The following is a 20,806-nucleotide window of genomic DNA, read 5'->3' on the forward strand; positions in this document are numbered from 1 at the left end:
AAAAAAGTCACATTCCTATCAATTAAAAATTTTACTCCGAGTTTTTTGTCCTGCAAAAAAATCCCAAAAAAACCATTGCGTCTGTGGTTGTCCTAAGAAAATAAAAGAAAAGGGCTTGGGTACAAGATGAGGGAGAGTGGTGGGTGGGGGAGTGGTGGCTGATGACCACAGGTTGATTGCAAATTGCAAATTGCAAAGAGGTGACAATAGAGATGCGTGGTGGATATTAGGACTCCTAGTGTTAGACTTGGTGTGTGTGTGTGTATATATATATATATATATATATATATATATATATATTAATTTGAATACAACTAATCCTATTACATTGTAGTATTTGTTCATACATATTTTCTCAACCTGTTGAAACACAAAGAGTCAGTATCACCTCCACCACGGTTGCAAAAATACCCCGCCTAGCTAGGTGTCCCTAGACCGAGGCGAATTGCCCCCTAGGCGTCCGCCTAGCGCCTAACTCGGCCGAATTTGGCTGAGTTAACTAACCCAACTCGGTAGAGTTAGCCGAGTTATTTATATATATTTAAATTTATTTATTTATATAAGTAAGAGAAGTAAGATATATATAATATGACATACACCTACACACATGCATTATTTTTTTGTTTTTATAGGTCGTCTCCTACTGCAACCATGGCTTCCACTGAGGTTCGATCTCATGACCTCTCATATGGGAGAGCAGTAGGGCGTTCTACCTCTCGCCAGCAGGTTTGGCAAGCTGTTGAGGCGGCCTTTGGTTCCTCCACCCAAGCACGGACGCTGAACCTTCTGGCAAAGTTTCAAGCTTTGAGGTAGGGTGATAGCTCACTAGAGAAGTATCTCGGGTGTGCGCAGTTGTTGGTTGAAGACTTGGCCCTCAACGAACACCCCATCTCTCTTGATAAACAGAACTTGTACGTGTTTCAGGGTCTCCGATCAGATTTTCGTGCGATGGCGGCATTGCTGGTGGTTTCAAGGACTCTAGTGACCATACCACAGCTATCGGATTAGTACTTGAAGGCCCAACAGCTTATTCATGCTGATGATTTTGCGTACTTTGAGAATCAATTTCTCATTCACCAATTATACGTTTTGAGCGTACAATATGTCAATTTATTCGTCTTACTACAAAGAGCGCGAATCCATTTTTACCTGACACAAATCGGAAATGAACCCCACATATATTTGTACCTCAAAATAACCACTTTCTATGTCATTTTATACGTACTAAAATTTCCAACAAGTTTAGCATGGTCATATTATTTCTAGTATAAATACCCAGCACTCTTCCTACTCAAACGCTCACCATCACAATTCATCAAAATAGTCACAATTCATCAAACGTATTATAATCAGAACATCACATTTTTCTTCACAATCAACCAATTTAACTTGAGTTTTTCAAAAAAACCAATTTAACTTGATGATTAAATATTCAAAAGTATTATATTTTTTCACTTTTGAGTGACAAATATTAATATTACATTTTTCAATCATTACATTTTTATGGCCCGTCTCACAAATAAGAATGGTAAAACACAGTCCCACTCTTGTTTCAATTATCACTACTATAAATAGCCCTCACTCTCCGACTTAGACGCTCACCATTATCACAATTCACAGGCATTAACATAATCACCTGCAGCATCTGCATGATCCCAATATATAGGTAGCATTCTATAAAACAAATTGTTTTGATTAAATGGAGGCCCCTACTGCAACTTGGATTGCCTATGCAGTAGCCTGGGTGTCAACCATTGCACTTATCCTCCTCGCTAAACATCTCCGGCGGCCGAGAAAACTTCATCTACTGATACGAACTCGTACCAAGCCGGCACCGCTTTGAGTGGATGCGGACTCCAAGGATGGAATGAGAGGAGGAAAAATCAGAGAGAGAAATAGAGAGAGAGAGAGAGAGAGAGAGAGAGTGAGAGAGAGAGAGAGATAGATAGCAGGAGAATGGAAGTTGAAATAATTCTTGTGTGTCCTCGTCCCTGGCATGCAGGGTGGTTATATACTGAGTTACTCCTATTATGTTTATGACTATGATTCTTAATATGATATATATTAGGACTAAACTATACTATCCTATTATGAATAGACTTAGTCTAACAAATGTAATCAGCCATCCATGCTGGTTTCCTTCGTTCCCTCTTTGGCCTAGCAGTATGAGTTGTTTCTTCTCTATCTTTCATATCTTGATTTTCACCCTCTTCTACTGTGGATATGCCCGTATCACTCCCCTTTCCTTCGGCGACCACCTTGTCCTCAAGGTGGAGATTGGGGTACCATCGTTCCATTTCATCGGCAGTTTCCCATGTTGCATTTTCTGGATTACTATCTGACCACTGTACCAAGACTTGGTGTTGTATTTTTCCATTTTTCAGAACATCCCGTTCCCCACAGAGTGCTAGCGGAGTTGAAATAGGTGATTGGCCAACAAATTTTTCTGGTAATTGGACCTCTATATTTCCCTCAGTTCCCATGTGTTTCTTGAGTTGTGAGACATGGAATACTGAATGAATTTTTGCTTGTGGTGGAAGCTCGAGGCGGTATGCGACTTCTCCTATTTTTTCCAAGATCTTGAACGGCCCATAATAGCGTCGCGCTAGTTTGTTAGAGCTTTTCCGTGCTACTGATATCTGTCTATATGGTTGTAGACGAAGCCAAACCTTATCTCCTACAGAAAATTCCACTTCACTCCTTTTGGCATTGGCTTTTTGGGCCATGCGATGTTGAGCTTCTAAGAGATTGAGTTTTAGTTGCCTTATCATTCTGTCGCGATCCAACAACAATTCATCTAGTGCTTGAACTGTTGTTGTGTCTTTTGTATACGGTGATAAGGTAGGTGGAGGTCTTCCATATAGTGCTTGAAATGGAGTCATCTTAATGCTGCTGTGGTAGCTTGTATTGGCGCAAAATTCTGCCCAACCCAAGTATGATGTCCAGTTGGTTGGTTTGGCGTGGGTGAAAGCCCTTAAATATTGCTCTAAGCCTCGATTCATTACTTCTGTTTGCCCGTCGGTCTGTGGGTGGTATGCCGTGTTTCTCTTCAGTGTTGTGCCACTTAGTGTGAATAATTCATCCCAAAATTTGCTTAAGAAAATTGGGTCTCGATCTGAGACAATTGTTGCAGGGAAACCATGATGTTTTGCCACTATTTCTACAAATACATTAGCTGCCTTCTGTGCACTAAATTGGTGTGGTAATGTTCCAAAGTGTACATATTTAGTAAGCCTATCCACAACTACCATGATGGTTCCTTGTCCTCGTGATACCGGTAATCCTGTTATGAAATCCATTGTTACATCTTCCCAAACTCTTGAAGGAACTGGGAGTGGTTGGAGTAGTCCTGCAGAGGGTTGTGTTGAATATTTGGTTTGTTGGCATATTTGGCAGGTTGCGATGAACTTTTTCACATCGTCCCTCATGTTTGTCCAATGAAAATTAGCTGCAAGCCTCACCAATGTGCGAGTTACCCCTGTGTGACCTGCCATTGGGGTTGAATGGAACTCTTGTAGCAGGTGAGATTTCAGTTTAGAGTTTGCTCCTATGCAATATCGGCCTTTGTAGAAAGCCATGCCATCTTTGATTTCATAATAATTAGGTAGTCTCCCTTCTGTATTTTTTTGGTGAAGTTGCAGTATGTCAGGTTCTGAGTTATTTTCCTTTCGTATAGTCTCTATAAGTTCTGGGATTGGTTTACTTACTGTGAGGAATATTTCTCCATATGAGATGTTCGGTGTTGTCTCTTTTTCTCTTCTTGAAAGAGCATCTGCTACTTTATTATTGCTGCCAGGTTTATACTCTATTTTGAAATTATATCCCATTAATTTTCTAACATAGTATTGTTGAGTTGGGGTTTGCACTACTTGTTGTAACAACTCCTTCAAGCTTTTATGATCTGTTCGGATGATGAAAAACCTCCCTAGTAGGTACTGTCTCCATTTTTGTACAGCTTCTACAATGGCAAAAAACTCCCTGTTGTATGTTGATGAGTTTTTTAATCGTGATCCCAACTTTTTGCTGAAAAATGCAATTGGTCTGTCTTCCTGCACCAGAATCGCCCCAATGCCTTCATTAGATGCATCTGTTTCTACAATGAAATGCTTGCTAAAATCAGGAAGTCTTAAAATCGGGGTCTTTGTCATTGTAGTCTTGAGGGTTGTAAATGTTTCCTCTGCTTTCTGCCCCCATTGGAATGCATCATTTTTAAGTAAGTCGGTTAGCGGAGTTGCGATGTTGGCATAACCTTTTATGAAACGACGGTAATATCCTGTCATTCCCAAGAATCCTCTTAATTGTCGAATGGTTTTTGGTTGTGGCCAGTTTATCATTACCTCAATTTTGTTAGGATCTGCATGCACACCTTCCTGATCAATTATGTGACCAAGGTATTCGATAGAAGTTTGACAAAATCTGCACTTGCTCAACTTTAAGTAGAATTCATACTGTTGTAATGTGCCAAACACTTCTTGTAGGTGGTAAATGTGATCCTCCAGTGTTTGACTATAGACCAAGATGTCATCAAAGAACACTATCACAAATTTCCTTAAGAATTGGTGGAGCATGCGGTTCATGGTTGCTTGAAAGGTAGACGGGGCATTCATTAACCCAAAAGGCATGACAAGAAACTCATAATGTCCTTCATGAGTTCGAAAGGCTGTCTTATATATGTCTCGGTCATGCATCCTTATCTGATGATAGCCGGCTCTAAGATCTAATTTTGTAAACACCCTTGCTTGGCCTAACTCATCAAAGAGCTCATCTGCCGTAGGAATAGGAAATTGGTCTCGTACTGTTGCAGCGTTCAAGGCTCTATAATCTACGCAGAATCTGTAGGTGCCATCTTTCTTTTTTACGAGTAGGACTGGAGATGAGAAAGGGCTTTGACTAGGTCGGATAATTCCTTGATCTAGCATTTCTGTAACCAGCTTCTCGATTTCTTCTTTTTGGAAGTGTGGGTAGCGATATGGGCGAACATTGATTGGCTTGGTTCCCGGTTGTAAATGAATTCTGTGATTGAAAAATCTATATGGGGGTAACGTAGCAGGTGCTTGGAATAGTTTCGCATGTTGCTGAAGTACTGTTATAATTTCTGGTGGTATATCTGTAGGGAGTTGTGTCTCATGTATAGATTTTTCAGTATTATTTTCTTCTGGTGGAGATTCAGGACCACTTATTAGGAACAACTCATAGAGTTCCAGTATTTCCCTTGTTGTGACTGGAGCTTCTAACTGATTCAGAGTTATTTCATGTGGTGTCAATGAGAGATTTCCTTGCAATTTTACCTGTTGGCCTTTCCATTCAAACTGCATGGACATATTAGCATAGTCATGCTCAACCTTTCCCAGTCCCCGTAACCATTGAATTCCCAACACCATGTCCGGGCCTCGAATTGGAAGCACAAAGAAGTCTATTAAGAATTCAGTGCCATGTAGTGTCAATGGTACTTGTTTGCAACTGTGAGAACAAGCTAGAGAATCTCCGTTACCAACATATACCCGAAATGGTGTAACCTTCAAAGCATGTAACTGTAATTGCTCCGCAATTTTGGGTTGCACAAAGTTATGGGTGCTGCCACTATCTATTAAAATCTGTAATTTTTGCCCATTAACTTCCCCCAAAAGTTTAAGCGATCTAGGATTACCTGGGCCTGCCAATGAGTTTAGACTACAAATATCTCCTGAGATTATGTCATCTTGCCCATGCACTATGGTTTCTTCCTGTAAGAGTGGGTCTTCTATATCGTCATCTCCTGTCCCCATTAGCATCAGAAATATGGTTCGACATCTATGGTTGTTTGACCAGCGTTGGTCACAGTTATAGCAGATACCTTTCTCTCGTTTTTCCCGCATCTCTGCAGGTGTTAATCGTTTAATGGGAAGATTTGATGTTGATTGAGTTGAGGGTGGTAAAGCTAAGGTTGTTGTCTCCCTTTTGTCTTGGACGGATGATTGTGTTATAACTGGGGCTGACCGTGTAGTGTTTGCAGGTGGTATTTGGCGTTGTTGCCACCTTAAGGGTGATCGTGCAACTGGTTGAAGCTCAGCCTGAATTTCCTCCAATTTTGCCTCATGTTCTCGAGCAAGATCAAAAGCTTCCATCAATGTTGTTGGTCGTGCCATCTGCACTTCTCGTCGAATAAGTGGTTTAAGCCCTGCGATGAACATGGAAAGAAGGATTGGTTCTGCAATCCCTGTAACTTTATTCATTAATCGTTCAAATTCTGCTTGATAGGCAGTGACTGTGGTCTACTGTGTCAATTTTGACAATTTCCCTTGGAAATCCTTAAAACGAGACTCGCCGAACCGCTTTGTGACATTCTGCAAAAATTCATTCCATGTGGTTAACAATCTATTCTTCTTCATCCATTGATACCACTCGGAAGCTTTCCCCTCCATTGTGAATCCTGCTATTCGCAATCGCTGTGTGTCGGGTGTATCATAAAAGTCAAAATATTCTTGAATTTTAAATACCCAACCGTGAGGGTCTGAACCATCAAAGCGAGGTAACTCAAGTTTTATATGAAATCGTTGGGTCCCTTGACCATTCTCCGTCTGCACAGATCGTTGGGTCCCTTGACCATTCTCCGTCTGCATAGATGGCTGCAGATGAGTATCAGGTGAAGGTCCTAAAATTCCCTGTACTTGAGGTTGCACTACTGCATTCATATTGGTTGTTACCATCTTTTCCAATCGTGAAATCGAGTTGATGAGTTTTTGAATGTGGTTTGTAACAGTTTGTCTGTCAAAATTTTCTTGCAATTCGGTAATTGCCTGCTCCCAAGGATGAGTTGCTGTAGCTTGGTTGTCTGACATAATGAGGTAGGATTATAGTTCGATTCAATGAAAGCACCAATTGATACGAACTCGTACCAAGCCGGCACCGCTTTGAGTGGATGCGGACTCCAAGGATGGAATGAGAGGAGGAAAAATCAGAGCGAGAAATAGAGAGAGAAAGAGAGAGAGAGATAGATAGCAGGAGAATGGAAGTTGAAATAATTCTTGTGTGTCCTCTTCCCTGGCATGCAGGGTGGTTATATACTGAGTTACTCCTATTATGTTTATGACTATGATTCTTAATATGATATATATTAGGACTAAACTATACTATCCTATTATGAATAGACTTAGTCTAACAAATGTAATCAACCATCCATGCTGGTTTCCTTCGTTCCCTCTTTGGCCTAGCAGTATGAGTTGTTTCTTCTCTATCTTTCATATCTTGATTTTCACCCTCTTCTACTGTGGATATGCCCGTATCATCTACCGCCTGGCCCAAAACCATGGCCAATCATCGGAAGTTTGAACCTCATCGGAAGCCTCCCTCACCGGTCCATCCACGGTTTGTCGGAGAAGTACGGCCCCATCATGCAGCTCCAGTTTGGGTCCTTCCCGGTGGTGGTGGGATCTTCCGCAGAAATGGCCGAAACCTTCCTCAAAACCATGGACATCAACTTTGTTGACAGGTATGAGTGGTTGTCAATTTTGGGGCATTATTTCCTTTCCTGAAATATGCATTTGTAGGAGTAGATTTCTTATTTCTTAAGATGGCATGCATGTTTTTAGAACAAGACAAAATTAATGCATTTTCAGATATATGCACTTTGGCACTTTGCACACTTTTTTGAGTTTTTTTCCCGTTACAACTAAAAACACATTTAAAATTAGATCCCACTCCAAAAATACACATTTTGGGCGGGCTATGAGCCAACCTGCGAGTTAAGTCAGCAAACTCCTTTTGAAAAAAAGAAAAAAACCTAATGCTCGCATAGGCAGCTCACTAGCAACAATGGTGGGGATTTCTTGTGTATAGTAAGCAAAGGTTAGGGATTCAATGTTTTAGGCAGAAAGAAAGGAAAAAGCCTGAAGAGGAAAGACTAAAGGGAAACTTCAGAACATAACCTTAATATTTATAATCTTCATTAATCTCGATCTATTCCTCAGCTCACTCCTCCGTCAAACCTCTCCACAAAATACACACGGGTAGGTGGTGTGGGGAGAGTATTTATACCTGTACTAGTGCGGGCTGGGTACCCTAAGATAATTTTATTGGCAAATGCTAACATGTTTCCTTATAGATATTGTGACCAATTTGTTTATTTCTAAATTATAATGTGTCATCGTACCAGACCCAAAAATGTTGCCGGAAAGTACATCATGTACAACAATTCCAACGTCACATGGTCACGTACAATACGGTCCATACTGGCGCCAAGCACGGCGAATGTTCATCATCGAGCTATTTAGTGCCAAGCGCCTCGACTCTTACGAGCACATTCGCTCCCATGAATTGAAATCAATGCTCCACCAACTCTACAACAAATCCTTAGCCCACAACCACGTTCTCTTGAAAGACTACCTATTCACCTTGAACTTAAACGTGATTAGTCGGATGGTGCTCGGAAAGAGTTACTTGAATGAGTCTGATGGGGCGATTCTGAGCTCCTAAAGAAGCCAGAGATAATAAAGAAGGCAACAGATGAACTAGACCGTGTGATTGGGCAGAAGAATGGGTAGAAGAGAAGGACATGCCAAATCTTCCATACATCCAGGCAATAATTAAGGAGGCAATGAGATTGCACCCGGCCCGGTGGTGCCCATGTTGGTGCCACGCCTTTGCCATGAGGACTGCAAGGTCGCTGGCTATGATATTCTAAAGGGCACTCGAGTACTAGTGAGTGCCTGGGGAATTGGAAGAGATCCAACGCTTAGGGACAATCCAACTGAGTTCATTCCTGATAGGTTCATTGGAAGAGATATTGATATTAAAGGATGCGATTTCAAACTTTTACCATTTGGTGCAGGGAGAAGAATGTGTCCGGCCTATAGTCTTGGGTTTAAGGCAATTCAAGTTACCTTGGCTAATCTCTTACATGGATTTAATTGGAAATTGCCAAATGATGTGATTCCGGAGCAGCTCAACATGGAAGAGATCTTTGGGCTTACTACACCAAAGAAATTTCCACTCCCCGTTGTCATTGAGCCAAAGCTTCCTATGCATGTTTACTCTATTTAAGATTATTTTGAATTTGTATTTTCTTTAAAGCATTGTTGGAATAATCTATGTGTGCAATAACCACTATGTATTAAAGATGAGTGTGTAATAATTTAAACATATTGTTGGGATGATTATTACCCCTAAGGCCCTAACTAGTATTAACCCGTGCAATGCGCGGGAAAAATGTTATAAATATATATGTTGTATTCTCATATAATAAGATTAGTTTGACTAAAAAAATTCATAAGTATAATATATATGTAAGACTTTTAAATTATAAAATTATTTATGTAAAATCTATATAATTATAAACGAAAATAATATTTTTTTCTTTTTTTCTAAATGTATGTGTAATGAAATTATAAATTGAGTTTTGAAATGGTTGGCTAGTAAAAGACATAATGTTTATTAACAGATGAATAAAATGTGATAGGAATATTTTTATAATATAGTTTTGATAAGCCAAATGTACAGTATTTTAGATCCTATAGACAAACCAGCCCTCTGAGATAATTGTTCTCAGCCTCAAAAGTTAGCAGACCTGAGATGCTTGACAGGTCTGCAGGCAGCTCATCCGAGAAGGCGTTGTTGGATATGATATCAACAAACCTTTTGAGGTTGATTAGTCGCCAAATGGAGATAGGCACCCGCCTGTGTGGTTGTTTTCGCCAAGATACAAGTGTGGATGTGAGGTTCCCACACTTGGATATTTCTTCTGATCTGGTTGTACCAACAACAATATAATGTTCTTACTAAGTTGCTTTATGCCTTTAAATCCTTTTATTTATGGCTAATTAATACTCCATTGCGATCAAACAGCATAAAGCGACTCTCCCAAATGTGAGGTCATAGGTTTGAACTTCAGTGGAGTGATATTGACTCGTCAACCTTCAGTAGGTTGAAAAAGTATATAGGAACAGATACTACATGTAATAGAGTAGTAATAGTACTCAAAAAAAAAATACTCCATCGTCCCATTTTACTTGTCTTTTTTGTATTTTAAATTAGTATTTTTTTTATAATTTTTAAATTTGATATTTTTTGTTTAATATAATATTACTTTTAACTTAGTTTCTAAATATATAAATTTGTAGATATTGTGAACTGAATTTCAAGATTCTTCCATTATTTTTCACTGGATCTTCTCCTTCAAGACAAAGCTGTCTGTAGTTATTCAAGTTTTGTAATAGCCTTGTTATTGCGTCTCTATTTGTATTTTGACACTTAACCTTATTTTACAACGGATCGAAATTTTGATTCAATGTCATATTTATTTATTTAAATCTTGTCCTCATTGACTAAAGTATCTGAGGTTACCAAATTAAATAATGAGTTAGGTCCACTAAAACCATCAGCATGTATTGAGATTGCAATCCACTTTTGTGCATGAATGAATTCAAAATAGAAAAAAAATTTAAAATCTTCCTAATTATTATTATTATTATTATTATTATTATTATTATTATTTAAATGTGTTCGAGCCAAACTTTTGTCGAAAAATGTATTTGACATAATTTTTTAATATTTATGTTGAAATTTCAAAATTGCGTATTCTCGTCCAACCCATATTGCATAATTTGGTTGCGTTTATTTTATTTCTCTCATTTTCTCAAATTTTTCATTTCTTGAATTTTCTATTTTCATTCTATGCTTTTAAATTAAAAAAAAAAATACAAATAAACATATTTTCTATTTTATTTTTTTAAAATTTCACTTTTAGACAAAAAAAAAAAAAATTCTATTAGTAAACACATCTTTATTTCCATAAAGACCCTAACATCATATCATGTGATGTGAGCACCATCTAGTGTAGTCCACTCAATTAACGAAAGTTGCACAACAACTCAATTAGTTTATAAGTGATAGATTGTGGGTAATGACATATATTCGATCTTTGATAACCACAACGTGAAAGCTACATTCAATATTGTGGTCTTTTGTGACTACTAAATACTAGTCATTCCACTTAATAGGTCACTTAGTCACAGTAATTTACCTTTCTAGTATCCTATTGGAATTGGACCAAACAATTTAACCATTTTCTGCTATGAGGTTGTTTTATTTAACAGTTAATTAAGAAACTTTAAAATGTTATGGCAATTTAAAAAGTATGAAACTTACTGTTATGTTTGGTGAACACTTAGATGACCTGGGAAAATTAACTAAGATTGTGATTTTTTTTTAAACTTAGGTGATAAGTGTTTCACCAAACTAATTCTAAGTCTACATGATCGCGATGCCTAGAGTCACAGTAAAGGTAATTAACTTACGAGTTACTCAATTAGCTCACATGTCTGATCCTAGTCTTTATTGACACACAAGGGATCCAATCCACATACACTTTCCATCAACTTTGACATTTTTTCCATTCATGTTTCTAATAATGGGATTTGACACCCACACGGTCCCTTTAGTTGTGACATTAAGTCGGACAATGAACCACTGCGCTAAGCTCTAGGGGTAGATTGTGATTTTTTGATTGATGAGGAAGTTATTATAAGCTATGAGTGTCCATATTTTTTTCTCTAAATAATTGAGAATGTTTAAAATTTATTCAATTATTATTATTTTTTTATTGTCCTTTATTGTTGGGTTGTGGTAAGGATATATTTACGATTTAAAATATTTTTCTAGAAAAATGTTTGAATAAAAATTTTAAGATAATGACAAATGCTAATTAATTTCTAATAACAAAATTATTTCCTACAAAGACATTCTTAATAATTACTTTCTCACTGGGCACATTACATGTAAACTGCGATAAGAACATCCCCAAAAAGGGATTTTTCATGATTTTTCAAATAGTAAAATATACTAAGAGGGATTTTTAGCTAATGTGGAGAACAAGATTTTGAGGGTTGGGTTGTCCTGCAAATTAGGAGATTTTGTTAGAATTTTTTTTAAAAAAAAAAAAAAGCATTAGTTGCATCTCACTACCAACCAGTAGGCGCATGTGTTTCACGCGCCGCCTGCTGGAGCGTTTCAGAGTAAACGCCCTGAAGCGAAGGTTATGTTCTTTCCTTCCCCCCTCAATTAACATGCTCGCTGTTGCATTTTGCAATGGCCAGACCAACTTTTTTTTAAATTTAATTTTAAATTAATTTATTAACATTCTTGTTTTTTTAATTTTTTAATTTAATATTGTTATTTAAATTTATAATTATTAATTAAATTAAATTATCTTAATTATCAATAAGAGTTAATTCCACCAAAGATATCTTGTCTTTGGTGGTAATTTCAAATTTAGTCTCAAACTATCGTTTTTTTCTTATTTTTTGGACACTTTTAGTCATTCTCATGATTTTTCTTATTTTTAATAATAGTATTTTTGTCTTTTCATATTTTTTTTTAAAAACTTTAGACCGGTTGAAACCGAGAAAAATAACAAAAGAAAAATATGAAGAGACAAAATACCCTTACTAAAAATAAAAAAAGTCATGAAAATGACTAAAAGTGTCCAAAAATAATTGTTTGGGATGTCAAATGGCATAAATGATAGTCTGGGACTAAATTTAGAATTGTCATCAAAGGCAATGAACCTCTGGTGGAATTAACTCTTATCAATAATAACATTATTAAATTTATAATTATCAATAATATTGTTATCAAATTTATAATTATAATTACAATTATAATATTTAGAATGACAGTAGATAAAGAAATAATTAAAATATAGTGGTGTAAAATGGTGGGTCAACAAAAAAATTAAAATTGATTGGGGAAGAATTTTTTTGATTGAGTGAAAAAGTTGATGATAAAGTGAATTTTAGGATTAACAAAAAATTAGGAAAAAATCTCAATTATTGAAGATGCCTTAATGAGTCTTCGATCTCGGTCTTCCCGTACTCATAGTCTCATACCCTACCGCTTTGGGTCCTCTCCCATTGATAAAAAAACAATTAAAAAATAAAAATAAAATTCTCTGATAATTGTGTCAATTATTGCTACTATAAGCACTCATCACTCTCCGATTCAGCCACTCATCAGTCATTATCACATGCAGCAAAAAATCTAAAACCTCACCCTCATGCTTCCAACATATATATTTTCATTATGGAAAATGTTTTTTTTTTTTTACTGTACATGATTTTTTTGTAAAGCATCCCTCTTCCTTGATCTTACTGTGTTAAACGTTGAATAATCAATACATTCTTATTGGTAGAATGTATAATTTGATATTTTTCAAGTTAAACGATAATAAAAATATATGTAATAAAAAGGAGTTAATTCCAGCAATGGTCCTCAAACTATGTTGATTTTCCAAAATTAGTCACCGACTTTTAATTTGGACAGTTTAGGTCCCTTGACTTTCAAATTCTTTCCAATGTTGGTCCTTTCGTCAAATTTTGGTTAAATTGAGGTCAAACGAAGGGGTAAAATTGTCCGTTCACCTATATAGTGTATTATTACTCGTATTTCTCCTGTCCTATACACTATATATATGAATATAATTTCGACTGAGATTATATGACTTCGATTGAGACTTCGACTGAGATTATATTCATATATACAAAGAGTGCGAATCTAGACCCATCTCATCGCTCACCATTACATACATGGTCATACCATACTATTACTACTATTAAATACCCATCACTCTTCCTACTCAAACGCTTTCACCATTACGTACGATTCATAAAAAGTATTACTCCGTACATTTTTCATCAAAAGCAATCAATAAAAAAATATTAATATTACATTTTTTAGCATTTATATTTCTACCGGACCCTTCTGACAAATAAGAGCCGTAAAACACAGAGTCTGGCAAGACAACCACCCTTGTTTCAATTATGTACTACTATAAATTAGACGCTCACCATTATCACAATTCACACGCATAAACACTATCACCTGCAGCATCTGCATGCTCCCAAATCCCAGTATACCACTATATAAGTAGCATTCTATAAAACAAATTGTTTTGATTAAATGGAGGCCCCTACTGCAACTTGGATTGCCTATGCAGCAGCCTGGGTGTCAACCATTGCACTTCTCCTCCTCGCTAAACATCTCCGGCGGCGGAGAAAACTTCATCTACCGCCTGGCCCAAAACCATGGCCGATCATCGGAAACCTGAACCTCATCGGAAGCCTCCCTCACCAGTCCATCCACGATTTGTCGCAGAAATACGGCCCCATCATGCAGCTCCAGTTTGGGTCCTTCCCGGTGGTCGTCGGATCTTCCGCAGAAATGGCCAAAACCTTCCTCAAAACCTTGGACATTAACTTCGTCGACAGGTATGGGTGGGTGGGTGGGTGTCAATTTTGGGGCATTTCCTTTCCTCAAATATGCATTTGTAGGAGTGGATTTCTTATTTCTTAAGATGGCATGTTTTGAAAACAAGACTAAGTTCATGCATTTTCAGATGCACTTTGGCACTTTGCACTTTCCCCTTACAACTAAAAAAAGAATATTTAAAATTAGATCCCACTCCAAAAATACACATTTCGGAAAATGGCCCTTTACTTTATTTTTGCGGGCAATGAGGAAATTTCCTGACCCCCACACTCAGTTCGATAGAACACTGAATAGATATAAATCATAATAATTTAACAACCTAGTAAAAGAACTAGTTCTGGTGCCCACAAGAAAACTATCACATTGGGTGAAACTTTCACTTTATTCTTTGTATATTTATATCTTTAGTTGTAAATCCCATATATGCTTTGTAGTTACCAGTTAGTAATCCAACACAGGATTGAATATTTACATTCATGAAATATTCTCTTACTTTTGAAAGATTATTATTATTGTTGTTGTTATTTTTTTGAGTTAATTCCAGCAATGGTCCTCTATGTTGATTTTTCAAAATTAGTCCCTGACTTTTAATTTGGACAATTTAGGTCCCTTGACTTTCAAATTCTTTCCAATATTGGTCCTTTCGTCAAATTTTGATTAAATTGAGGTCAAATGAAGGGATAAAATTGTCCGTTTACTTGTATACTCGTATTTTTTCTGTCTTATACACTATATATATGAATATAATATCAGTCGAAGAGACATCGAATGAGATTATATGGCTTCAATTGAGACTTCGACTAAGATTATATTAATATATATAGCGTATAGGATATGAGAAATACGAGTAATAATACACTAAACATGTGAACGGACAATTTTACCCCTTCATTTGACCTCAATTTAACCAAAATTTGACGAAAGGACCAACATTGGAAAGAATTTGAAAGTCAAGGGACTTAAATTGTCCAAATTAAAAGTCAGGAACTAATTTTGGAAAATCAACATAGTCAGAGGACCATGGTTGGAATTAACTCTATTTTTTTAAGGGTAACCCTTGTGTGGGGTCCCGTGAGACAAGTGGAGTCTTTGATTAATGAATCGGATTTTTGACATTATTAACCAAAGATCCAACTCATTTCAAAGGTTAAATCTCGTGAGACGGTCTCACACAAATTTTTATCTTTTTTATCTTCTTTTTTATCTTTTTCAAAACAAATAGTATTCAGGCAATTCTCACTCACTTGTAGTGGTCTATAATTTGGACCATTTAAAAATGGTCAGAAATATAGGATTTGTATATTATTAGCAAGGACGTTTACAGATCCCAAAAGTGGTCAAAATGCTTGTTTGCAATTGAAACTCCTCGATTTTTAATCAATTTTTTACGAACAAAAATTTGAGTATTTCTAGCATTAAATTGCCTACAAATATTATTTTCTTTTCACAATTACTCTCTTCACTCAATATATAAATTACTTTCAAATATTAAATAAAACCCAAAAATCAACATAAAGAAAATTATTTTCAAAAAAGTTTGAAATAACATAATTTTATCATATTATCTAAACATATTTATCTAAAGTGAACATAAAAAAAATGCAAAATATAAATTTTAAAATAAATGAAAAATATTTGATTAAATAATATTTTATTCTTAATTGACATAATATCTAACAATAAGATAATACAACCATTTAAATAAAGAAGAAGTTAAATTGTACCCCACCATGTCCTCCTACTCGCTGACACTTTGAAAGCTTGTAAAATTTGACAAGCTTACACAATTTCAAAATTTCATGTGGAATTAAAAATTAAAATTTTTGCTAAAGAGCTTGTGGAACCTGATGTCCCGATTTACACTCCCACATGGAAGATGAGAGTGAGTTTGAGCCTTAGTGGAGACAACTGTTGACTCTTTGACTTTTTGTGCTTCAGTAGGTTGAGAAAGTAGGAGTGAGTTCGAGCCTCAGTGGAGGCAACTGTTGACTCTTTGACTTTTTGTGCTTCAGTAGGTTGAGAAAGTGGGAGTGAGTTCGAGCCTCAGTGGAGGCAACTGTTGACTCTTTGATTTTTTGTGCTTCAGTAGGTTGAGAAAGTGGGAGTGAGTTCGAGCCTCACTGGAGGCAACTGTTGACTCTTTGACTTTTTGTGCTTCAGTAGGTTGAGAAAGTAGCTATGAATAGATACTACATTGTAACAGAGTCAGTAGTACTAAAAAAAAATTAAAATCTTTTCTCAAAAAAAATAATAATTAAAATCTTGCATAGTAGAGTTAGGTATGTTATAGTAGAGTTAGGTATGTTGTACCTGCATGTAATAGAAGGATTATCCGTACACTTACTCCAATGGGGATTAAACTATATCTACAAAATTCAAGTACTGGGAGAGGGTATGGCTGTATGGGAGATATTTTATTTTATTTTATTTTTGGGATGGATACCTGCACGGCTACACGTACAGTACGGATGTCGGTCGGTAAATTATGCTATGAACCCGGGTCCATCTTCATCATTTTAGAATTTCATCTTTACAAATTTAGAACTCTATGTTTATAATTTTAGAACACTATGTTCATAATTTGTTCATTTGTAAATTATATAATGTGTCATCATAACAGACCCAAAAATGTTGCCGGAAAGCACCTAACGTACAACTTTTCCAACGTCACATGGTCACAATACGGTCCATACTGGCGCCAAGCACGGCGAATGTTCATCACGGAGCTATTCAGTGCCAAGCGCCTCGACTCTTACGAGCACATTCGCTCCCATGAATTGAAATCAATGCTCCACAAACTGTACAACATATCCTCAACCCACCACCCCATTCTCTTGAAAAACTACCTATTCACCTTGAACTTAAACGTGATCAGCCGGATGGCGCTCGGAAAGAGTTACCTGAATGAGTCAGAGGGAGCAATTGTGAGCCCCGGAGAATTCAAGAAGTTGATAGACGAGGTGTTCTTGCTCAGCGGGGTGTTGAACATCGGGGATTTGATCCCGTGGGTCGATTTCTTGGACTTGCAGGGGTATATTAGGCAGACCAAGGCGTTGAACAAGAAGTTGGATGGGTTTTTGGAGCATGTTCTTGATGAGCATATGAGTAGGAGGGTGGTAGAGAGTGATGAAAAGTTTGTGGCTAAGGATATGGTGGACGTTTTGCTCCAATATACTGATGATCCTAACATGGAAGTCAAAATTGAGAGGCAAGGAGTAAAGGCCTTCACCCTGGTTTGTTCCTAACCAAATAATTTGTAATTTAAGCTATCAAAACGGACTTAGCCCGCCGGATTAGTCTGTCCCGCCCTGCGAAAAGAGCGGGCCGGGCTTTAATATTTTGGACTCCTATTCATATGGCGGGCTTTGACGGGCCTTGCTCTGTCGGCCCGTTTCGACAGCTCTAAATTCAAAACCTTTGCAATTATATGTGCTCACTAACCTAACTTGTTTATTCATGAATTAGGATCTCTTGGCTGGTGGGACAGAGAGCTCTACAGTGACAGTGGAATGGGCAATTTCTGAGCTCCTAAAGAAGCCAAAGGTGATAAAGAAGGCAACAGATGAACTAGACCGTGTGATTGGGCAGAAGAGATGGGTAGAAGAGAAGGATATACCAAATCTTCCATACATCCAGGCAATAGTTAAGGAGGCAATGAGATTGCATCCTGTGGTGCCCACGTTGGTGCCACGCCTTTGCCGTGAGGACTGCAAGGTCGCTGGCTATGACATTCCAAAGGGCACTCGAGTACTAGTGAGTGTCTGGACAATTGGAAGAGATCCGACGCTGTGGGACAATCCAACTGAGTTCATTCCTGATAGGTTTATTGGAAGGGATATTGATATTAAAGGATGCGATTTCGAACTCTTACCATTTGGTGCAGGGAGAAGAATGTGCCCGGGCTATAGTCTTGGGTTTAAGGTAATTCAAGTTACCTTGGCTAATCTGTTACATGGGTTTAATTGGAAATTGCCAAATGATATGATTCCGGAGCAGCTCAACATGGAAGAGAAGTTTGGGCTTACTACACCAAAGAAAATCCCACTTGCCGTTGTCATTGAGCCCAGGCTTCCAATGCATGTTTATTCTATTTAAGAGTAGTTTTTGAAATTTTTATTTTCTTTAAAGTATTGTTGGAATCTATGTGTGCAATTGTTTAAGTTACTAAAAAAATAACCACTATATATGTATTAAAGATTAGTGTGTAATAATTTAAACATATTGTTGGGATTATTACCCCTAATTGATGTCATTCCACCGAATGTACTAGAACAAGCATAGTTATGGTGCAGTGGGCTAGAGGGAGTTGATTGATCAAAAGATATTTTGGCCCTGTTTGGTAAATAATCAGCAGCCTATCGGTCAATTTTGGCTTATTTGATCACTATTAGTTGTTTGGTTAATAAGTTTTTTGTAACTCTAAAATACTAAAATTCAAAAGGCTATTCAAAGCAGCCTTTTCAATTAGCTTTTTGAAAAAAAAAAATTTATACCAAATAGCTATCAACTAACAGCTAATCTATCAAACAACTTTTTACAATCAGCTAATGTTATTAACAAATCATACATTCTAACCCAAACAGCCAACAACCATTTACCAAACAGGCCTTAATCGATTCTTCTTGAGTCATTATTAACCCTAGCTTGGACGTCCTATTCTCAAACGATTTCGCCATTAAATGGAATAACTTTAATTTAACCAAAGAATTTGGAATGAGAAGTATAAATTTAATAAAATTTGAATTAATTTCTAAATAATTTTGAAAATTTCCCAACCAGTCAAAATGGGCTTACACTATAATTAATTTTTTTTTAAAAATAAAATGATGTTGTTAGTAGCGATTATGAACCCGTTGCTAAACCCTAATGTTATCTACTATACTAATAAGAGCCAAAGAGAGTTAGGCCTAAAATGGGTAGAAAAAATGACGGTCAAATTATTTAATCAAATAGATGGTTCAGATGAATTATTTAATCAAATAGATAGTTAAGATAATTCAATTAATAGAGATTACCTAATTTAACCTTACTTTTATGATTATCCGTTAAGTTTTCTATTAAATATTCTCTTCTCCGTTAATATTCTGTTAACTTTTAACTTACCCATTAATTTCTATAAGAAAGGTCTTAGGTTCGAACCTCATCTCAATCAAATTTGACATAATTAATATCTCACTCTATTTTACTCTTATTAAATTAAATAAATTAGTAGCTACAACAAAAAAAGATACATATGTATTTCTTTAATTTAGAATTATGTGTCTACAATACGTTTATTTAAAAAAATTATTCATTATCAAAAAATTAAATTAAATAAGAGAAATAATTTCATTAGTTATATTGTCTTTATGTTCTCTCATGCAAAGATTCTTTACATTCAAATTTATCAATTGATATTCATTACATTGTCCATTATCTTATTTTTACAATATCTTGTAATTAAATATCAAAGTTATAGTACAAAATAATGTTATATATTTATTTACCAAGTATTTTATTAATACTATGAAAAAAAATTTAAAATAATTTGAAGCTAATTATACTAACTACTTGGGGATTGATCGACGACAAAGAGAATACTCAAATAACCCAACAAATTGAAGCAGAATCACTCTATTTTACTCTTATTGAATTAAATAAATTAGTAGTTACACAAAAAAAATGATAAATATGTATTTCTTTAATACCATGAAAAAAATAAAAAAGAATAGTTTGAAACCAATCATATTAACTACTTGGGGGATCTGTTGACAATGAAAGTACTCAAATAACCCATTACCCAGCAAATTGAAGCGAGAAACTACCTTTTAATATCTTTGGAATACATAATATTTTAAATTTTCAAATTTTTATTAATTTATTTAATCATTTTTCTTAAACTAGAGATTTCTTTATCCACAATAACACATTCAATAATAATAGTTGAACCAAATGAATCCCAAGCAGAACACCTAAAGGAAAGTCCATAGCTCCTATATCATAATCTATTGCATGACGTTGTAATCTATGCTACCAACAATAACCGAATTGCAAATAACACACTACCAACAAAAAGAAAGAGAACAAATAGTAAGATGAAGACAATGACAATGTTACTCAAAAGAGAATTAAGAACACTTAAAAAAATTCAAACTAAAAGTAGTATTTATTTAGACTATCATTTTTAGACCAAATATTTAGACTATTGATTTTACAAGGTTGCAAACATTCATTTTAGTAATAATTATAATGAATTTTCTATATTATCTTGGATTCATATACTTTGAGTTAGATATTTAAATTAAAAAAAAAAAATTGACATTCAATTACCCATGTATAAACTTCTCCTATATAATCTTGCATTGATCTACTTTCAAATATTTATTTAAATATAAACATGGGGCATTAACTCATTCGCGCAATGCGCGTATAAAACTGGTTATTTAATAAGTGCTAAAAATTGCACCGATAGAGAATCACCATTTAATATTGTGGTGATTTGACTAACTAACTGCCGGTAAATAAATGTTTGAAAATGATAGATTGATTTGATTTACCTACTCATAGTCGATGAAGATGATTTTTACAA

General features: G+C 35.8%; 1 protein-coding gene and 1 pseudogene across 1 annotated transcript; both read left to right on the forward strand.

Annotated features, from left to right (window-relative positions):
• The first annotated feature begins 1,699 nt into the window (after nt 1–1,699).
• On the forward strand, nt 1,700–9,018 carry LOC115997514 (annotated as a pseudogene).
• Nucleotides 9,019–13,789: 4,771 nt separating this feature from the next.
• On the forward strand, nt 13,790–18,585 carry LOC115996189 (trimethyltridecatetraene synthase-like). Its single transcript, XM_031235334.1, has 3 exons — nt 13,790–14,237; nt 16,859–17,471; nt 17,704–18,585. The coding sequence occupies exons 1-3, from the start codon at nt 13,930–13,932 to the stop codon at nt 18,331–18,333; spliced, it is 1,551 nt and encodes a 516-aa protein (XP_031091194.1). The 5' UTR covers nt 13,790–13,929; the 3' UTR covers nt 18,334–18,585.
• The last annotated feature ends 2,221 nt before the right edge of the window (nt 18,586–20,806 follow it).

The sequence above is a fragment of the Ipomoea triloba genome, chromosome 11, assembly GCF_003576645.1.
Source record: "Ipomoea triloba cultivar NCNSP0323 chromosome 11, ASM357664v1".
Classification (NCBI taxonomy): domain Eukaryota; kingdom Viridiplantae; phylum Streptophyta; class Magnoliopsida; order Solanales; family Convolvulaceae; genus Ipomoea; species Ipomoea triloba.

Bases quoted from the DNA above. Each gene is read 5' to 3' on its own strand.
- LOC115996189 (XM_031235334.1), top strand. From the start codon at position 13,930: ATGGAGGCCCCTACTGCAACTTGGATTGCCTATGCAGCAGCCTGGGTG. The intron at 14,238-16,858 runs GTATGGGTGGGT...TCATCATAACAG, and splicing joins GACATTAACTTCGTCGACAG to ACCCAAAAATGTTGCCGGAA. The intron at 17,472-17,703 runs GTTTGTTCCTAA...TTCATGAATTAG, and splicing joins GAGTAAAGGCCTTCACCCTG to GATCTCTTGGCTGGTGGGAC.